The following is a 5,782-nucleotide window of genomic DNA, read 5'->3' as shown; positions in this document are numbered from 1 at the left end:
CCCTACGGATCATATTTCTAACAGACTTATTTTTCAGAGTGGATTAGAGTCACGGCAACATTGAGAAGAACATGCAGAAATTTCCTGCCTACCTCCTGCTCTGCACCGCTCAGCTTCCCTATCAATATCCCCCACCAGGGTGGCACGTTTGTTACGATTGATGAGCCTGCAGTGGCACATTATCACCCAGAGCCCATAGTTTTTACACTGGCGTTCACTCTCGCCGTTGTACATCCTGTGGGTTTGACAAATACGTAAAGACACGTATCCCCCATTATGCTACCACCCGGGATAGTTTTGCTGCCCTAAAAATCCTCTGTGCTCGCCTAAGTCACCTCTCCCTCTAGGATATTTTTTTTCACACGGTCTCTGGGTCACAGATGATGTTCAGTAATTTTCAGTGTAAATCACCCTGCCAGCTATTGCGAGGGTTCAGGCATGTGAGCGGCTGAAAGACAGCTGTGGCCACGAGCCCCGAAGAGAGACACAGCAGAGGGTGTGGGAAGGGCAGGCAAGCCTCGGAGACGGAGTGGGGAATGGGGAGGCAGGAGCCCCGGGGCTGCAAGGGCTCTGGCCGCTAGTGGTAGTGGGCAGGGGGAGGGGGCTGCGGAAAAACAGGACGTCGTGGACAGCTAGGGCCTCCCCGCGGGGTTTCAACCTGCTAACCCTGGGTAGATCAGTCGGCCAGGACTGCAGGAAGCTTCTGGATTAAGAAGTGGCCACACCGGGCTCTACTGCCTTTTCACTGTGTGACCTTGGCCAGGTCCCTTCTCTCCTCCAGGGGCTGGACTGGATGTCCTCGCTGTTCACTGTGGAGGTGCAGGCGAAAAGGTGGCGCCCACGGCCCGAGGGGCAGCGTCGGGGGTCGTAGGGAACCTTCAAGGGCCAGGGAGGCCGGGCGGGAGTCGGAGACCCGGAGGGACCGCGGACGCGCGCGGGAGCAGCCTCGGAAGGGGCTTTGTCGGCCACGCATTCCCGCCAAGCAACAGGCGGCCGCGGGGCCAGAACTTTGGGGCCTGAGCCGCCGGCCGCTTTAAAAGCCGGGGCTCCGGGCCGCTCGGTGACCGTCCCCCGGAGGGGCGGGCGGGCGCGCGCCGGGGCGGCTGGGGCGGTGTTGCCCGAGGGTGAAGCCGCTCCCCGCCGCTGCCGCGCGTGCCTTGCGGAATTTCACCAGAAGAGGGTACAGTCTGAAAGGCTCTTGACGTCAGGCTGGAATCCCTATTGTGCTTGGAACCGGCTCGGGCAAAGCGAGCCCAAGTTCGCTCTCCGCACGCCTGGGCGAACTGCGCGGGTCCGGCAGCTCCGGGACTCGTCCCGCGCGGGAGGCGCTCGCGGGGACCCGCGCGGCTCGGGGAGCAGCCTGCCGCCGCCGCCGCCGGAGGAGGAGGAGGAGGAGGACGGCCGCCCGCGGGGGGACCCTAGTCCTGCAGGGAGGCCGAGCCGGGGGCGGCGGGTCGCGCCGCCCGGGAGCCGGGTGAGTGCGCAGGGCGAGGCCGGCGGCCGCCAGAGCCCCCCCACCCCCACACCCTCCACCCGCGCCGGCCGCGCGCCCCGGCGCCCCGATGCCCGCCCGGAGCCCCGCCGCCGCCGGGTGCATGCCTCCCCCGCGGCGCGCCGCTGCCGCCTGCTGCCCGCTGTGACCGCCCTTCCAGGCAGCCGGGCGCCGGGCGCCGGGCGGGCTTCCCCGAGGGCGGCGCGCGGGTGGCACCTGCGGGACCGGCGGCGGCGGCGGCGGCGGCGGCGGGGCGCGGAGCCGAGGCGGAGCGGGCGCTCGCCGGGAGGATGGACGCGGCCGCGGAGCGCAGCCTCCCGGAGCCGGGCAGCCAGGGCTCCCGGGCCGGCGACGACATCGAGATCGTGGTCAACGTGGGGGGCGTGCGGCAGGTGCTGTACGGAGACCTCCTGAGCCAGTACCCCGAGACGCGGCTGGCCGAGCTCATCGGCTGCCTGGCGGGGGGCTACGACACCATCTTCTCCCTGTGCGACGACTACGACCCCGGGAAGCGCGAGTTCTACTTCGACAGGGACCCGGACGCCTTCAAGTGTGTCATCGAGGTGTACTATTTCGGGGAGGTGCACATGAAGAAGGGCATCTGCCCCATCTGCTTCAAGAACGAGATGGACTTCTGGAAGGTGGACCTCAAGTTCCTGGACGACTGCTGCAAGAGCCACCTGAGCGAGAAGCGCGAGGAGCTGGAGGAGATCGCGCGCCGCGTGCAGCTCATCCTGGACGACCTGGGCGTCGACTCGGCCGAGGGCCGCTGGGGGCGCTGCCAGAAGTGCGTCTGGAAGTTCCTGGAGAAGCCCGAGTCGTCGTGCCCGGCGCGGGTGGTGGCCGTGCTGTCCTTCCTGCTCATCCTCGTCTCGTCCGTGGTCATGTGCGTGGGCACCATCCCCGAGCTGCAGGTCCTGGACGCCGACGGCAACCGCGTGGAGCACCCGACGCTGGAGAACGTGGAGACGGCGTGCATCGGCTGGTTCACGCTGGAGTACCTGCTGCGCCTCTTCTCGTCGCCCAACAAGCTGCACTTCGCGCTGTCCTTCATGAACATCGTGGACGTGCTGGCCATCCTGCCCTTCTACGTGAGCCTCACGCTCACGCACCTGGGCGCCCGCATGATGGAGCTGACCAACGTGCAGCAGGCCGTGCAGGCGCTGCGGATCATGCGCATCGCCCGCATCTTCAAGCTGGCCCGCCACTCCTCGGGCCTGCAGACGCTCACCTACGCCCTCAAGCGCAGCTTCAAGGAGCTAGGGCTGCTGCTCATGTACCTGGCCGTGGGCATCTTTGTCTTCTCGGCCCTGGGCTACACCATGGAGCAGAGCCACCCCGAGACCCTGTTTAAGAGCATCCCCCAGTCCTTCTGGTGGGCCATCATCACCATGACCACGGTTGGCTACGGGGACATCTACCCCAAGACCACCCTGGGCAAGCTCAACGCGGCCATCAGCTTCTTGTGCGGGGTCATCGCCATCGCCCTGCCCATCCATCCCATCATCAACAACTTCGTCAGGTACTACAACAAGCAGCGGGTCCTGGAGACAGCGGCCAAGCACGAGCTCGAGCTGATGGAACTCAACTCCGGCGGCGCGGCCGAGGGCAAAGCGGGGTGCTCCCGCAGCGACCTGGACAGCCTCCTGCCGGAGCCCGCGGGGGAGGAGGGGCCGAGCTGGAGCAGCCGGCTGAAGATCTCCCACAGCGACACCTTCATCCCTCTCCTGACCGAGGAGAAGCACCACAGGACCCGGCTCCAGAGCTGCAAGTGACGAGGGTCTTCCGGGCACAGACGGACTTGGGCCAGCGGACGGAGGGGCAGGTGTGGCGGGCCCATCAGTGACTTCCTGGGAGGGGCTGTCCTTTGTCCCCTCCACGGTCTCCTGAACAGGACTCTGGAGGCCCTCTCGGGCACCCCTGGTGAGGCTGGGTAAGACCCCTTTCTGTTGTTGCCTGTCAGGAGCCGGGGGTGGGGGGGGTGGGGGAGAGCGGGGGTGTCTAGGAGTCACGGGCAGTGTGGGGTGACGGAGGGCACGGTCTGGCCGACGGCAGGAGCCCTCGCCCGGTTCTGTATCTCCTTCAATAAAGCCTCCTGCTCTGCGCACCCACCTGTGTCATAGGTTCTGTCACAGGCTGGAGGTCCCTCCACCCCTCAGACATGCCTTAGGCACACTCTGGTGCCAGGCCAGGAAGTAGGTGTGCAGCCCCCGGGGGGCGGGGGTGGGGGAGGGGCTATTTTTAGTTGAGAGCTAATTAAAGAAGGGTTCATAGGCAGGGCTTCAGCACGAGAAGCCTTGCCACATTCCAGGAGGCTCTGTGCGGGCGACTCCTTCCTTCTGTTTCCTTTCGAGGAAAAGCTTGCACCCTGGAGGGGGAGAGGTCGCAGAGCTCGCAACGCCCAGTGGCGCGGTCACCATTTATTCACCACCTGCGGGAAGCCCTATTCGTGACTTTTTCCATTCCTTCCAGCAACCCTGCTGGATAGGTATGCCCATTTTACAGATGAAGAAAACTGAGGCCCAGGACCACACAGAGCAGGGATTCAGCCCCAGGGGTGAAGATCCCAATGGCCAGGCATTCTCTTTGCTGTAAGCTGGCTTTGGGGCAGAGGCATGTGCCTGAGCCTAGAAGCGGGGGAGGCTCTGTGGACCAGAAGTGCTGAGGGTGGCTGTTCCCGTCCTCCAGCTCCTCCTGCCTTCTAGAACCAGTACCTCGGAGGCATCAGCTGAATGGACAAGCCTGAGCATGCACAGGGGGCCCACTTCCAGCCTGGTCTGAGGGCCCCAGAGGAACAGAGACAGACAGACGTGGGCTTGAAGCCCAGAGAATGAGGAGGATCGCTCTGAGATGCCTTCAAGCTCCGACACTTTTTTCTAGCGTCCCTCCCTCGCCACTTTCTTTGTAGCTGTGTGGTCTCAGGCCTGTTGATGAACCTCTCTGATCCTCATTGCGATCGTTCCTTAAAGGGAGATATCAGAATGAACTCGGAGAACCATGGTGCTTAGCACAGTGCCTGGCGCATAGTAGGTACTCAGCAAAGGGCAGTCATTTCTGTCACCGTGTGCTGAGAGGGAGGTGAGCCACACAGCTGTCCACTCTGGCCTCCAGGGTCTGGGCTGGGCATGCAGGGCGGCAAGGGGTGGGGCCAGGGCACGGCCACACTGTTTACATAGTCAAAGGCAGTCCCCTTGGCACGGAGTTGGCCCCGGCAGGCCCCTCTCTCTGGCGGTCTCTCTTCCAGGAACCCCAGAGCTCTGTTCTCCCTTCCCCGGCTGAGGCAGCTGATGCCCAGGGAGGAGCCATGGTGGGGGAGGAGGGTAGGTGGTCCCCCCCCCCCCCCGCGGCGTCTTTCCCCTTCTCCGGGCCCTGGTTTTCCCACATACATACGGAGGGATGATTTCTCGGGGCTCCTTCCAGGATTTCGAAGCCTAGGGTGTGAAAGTGTTGTGTTGGGGATTCCAGGGGGTGGGAGGCTGCCACGTGGGTAGGGGGCCTTGGAGAGGAGGCCTTGAGAAAGAGGGGCGCAAGGCCCTGAGTCAGTGTTGTGTGCACCTCCCCCAAGTTTCACCAGGGAAATACTGGGTCAGGTGACCCAAGGAGGGCAGAGGACCGGTGGGGCTGGGGTTGGGGGACTCAGAGGGAAGGGGAGAAGTGGGGAGAAGGGGGCTTGTTGCGTGGGGTCCTGGTCTGTGTGGACCTAGCCTGGGGGGGGGGCTCTGATGCCTGAGTGGGGGAACAAGTTTCCCGATGGGGGGAGGCCAGGAGGACCCCGGATCGGGAGGGTCCTTCCCGTTGATTCACCTGGGGGTCAGGGGAGGGTATCTTTACGGCTACAAAAGCATCCTGGAGCCCAGCTCATCTACTGGGGGGGAGGACACCATGTCTGGAGACGGTGATTTGTCTGAGACCCTTCATGAATTAGGCTTAGGTGGTATTCTGGTGTCAGAGGAGCTCAGAGAGCGACAGGCTTGTTGTGGAGGAGTGGCCAGGGAGCTGTGGGGACCCCCACCCCCCACCGCCCCACCACGGGGAACCTTTCCAGGGCACAGTAGAACCACCTGGGTCCAGGCTGCGCCCACACCCATTACATTAGAATCCTCGGGGGACAGCCTGGCATCAGAATCTTTTAAAAACTTGAACGTGCACACGAGTCAGCTGGAGAGCCTGCCAGAATGCAGGCTTTGAATCCATAGATCCGCCTGGGCCCCTGAAATTCTGCCTTCTCCTCAAACTCCCAGAGACGGCCGCCACCTTCCAGGAACCCCGGGGCTGATCCTTCAGCCACAC

General features: G+C 63.9%; 1 protein-coding gene across 1 annotated transcript; it reads left to right on the top strand.

Moving 5' to 3' along the window:
- The first annotated feature begins 1,716 nt into the window (after positions 1-1,716).
- On the top strand, positions 1,717-3,578 carry KCNF1 (potassium voltage-gated channel modifier subfamily F member 1). The gene has a single exon (XM_015536919.2). The coding sequence runs from the start codon at positions 1,783-1,785 to the stop codon at positions 3,265-3,267; it is 1,485 nt and encodes a 494-aa protein (XP_015392405.2). The 5' UTR covers positions 1,717-1,782; the 3' UTR covers positions 3,268-3,578.
- The last annotated feature ends 2,204 nt before the right edge of the window (positions 3,579-5,782 follow it).

The sequence above is a fragment of the Panthera tigris genome, chromosome A3, assembly GCF_018350195.1.
Source record: "Panthera tigris isolate Pti1 chromosome A3, P.tigris_Pti1_mat1.1, whole genome shotgun sequence".
NCBI lineage: Eukaryota > Metazoa > Chordata > Mammalia > Carnivora > Felidae > Panthera > Panthera tigris.
This window is presented reverse-complemented; position numbering and strand designations above follow the sequence as displayed.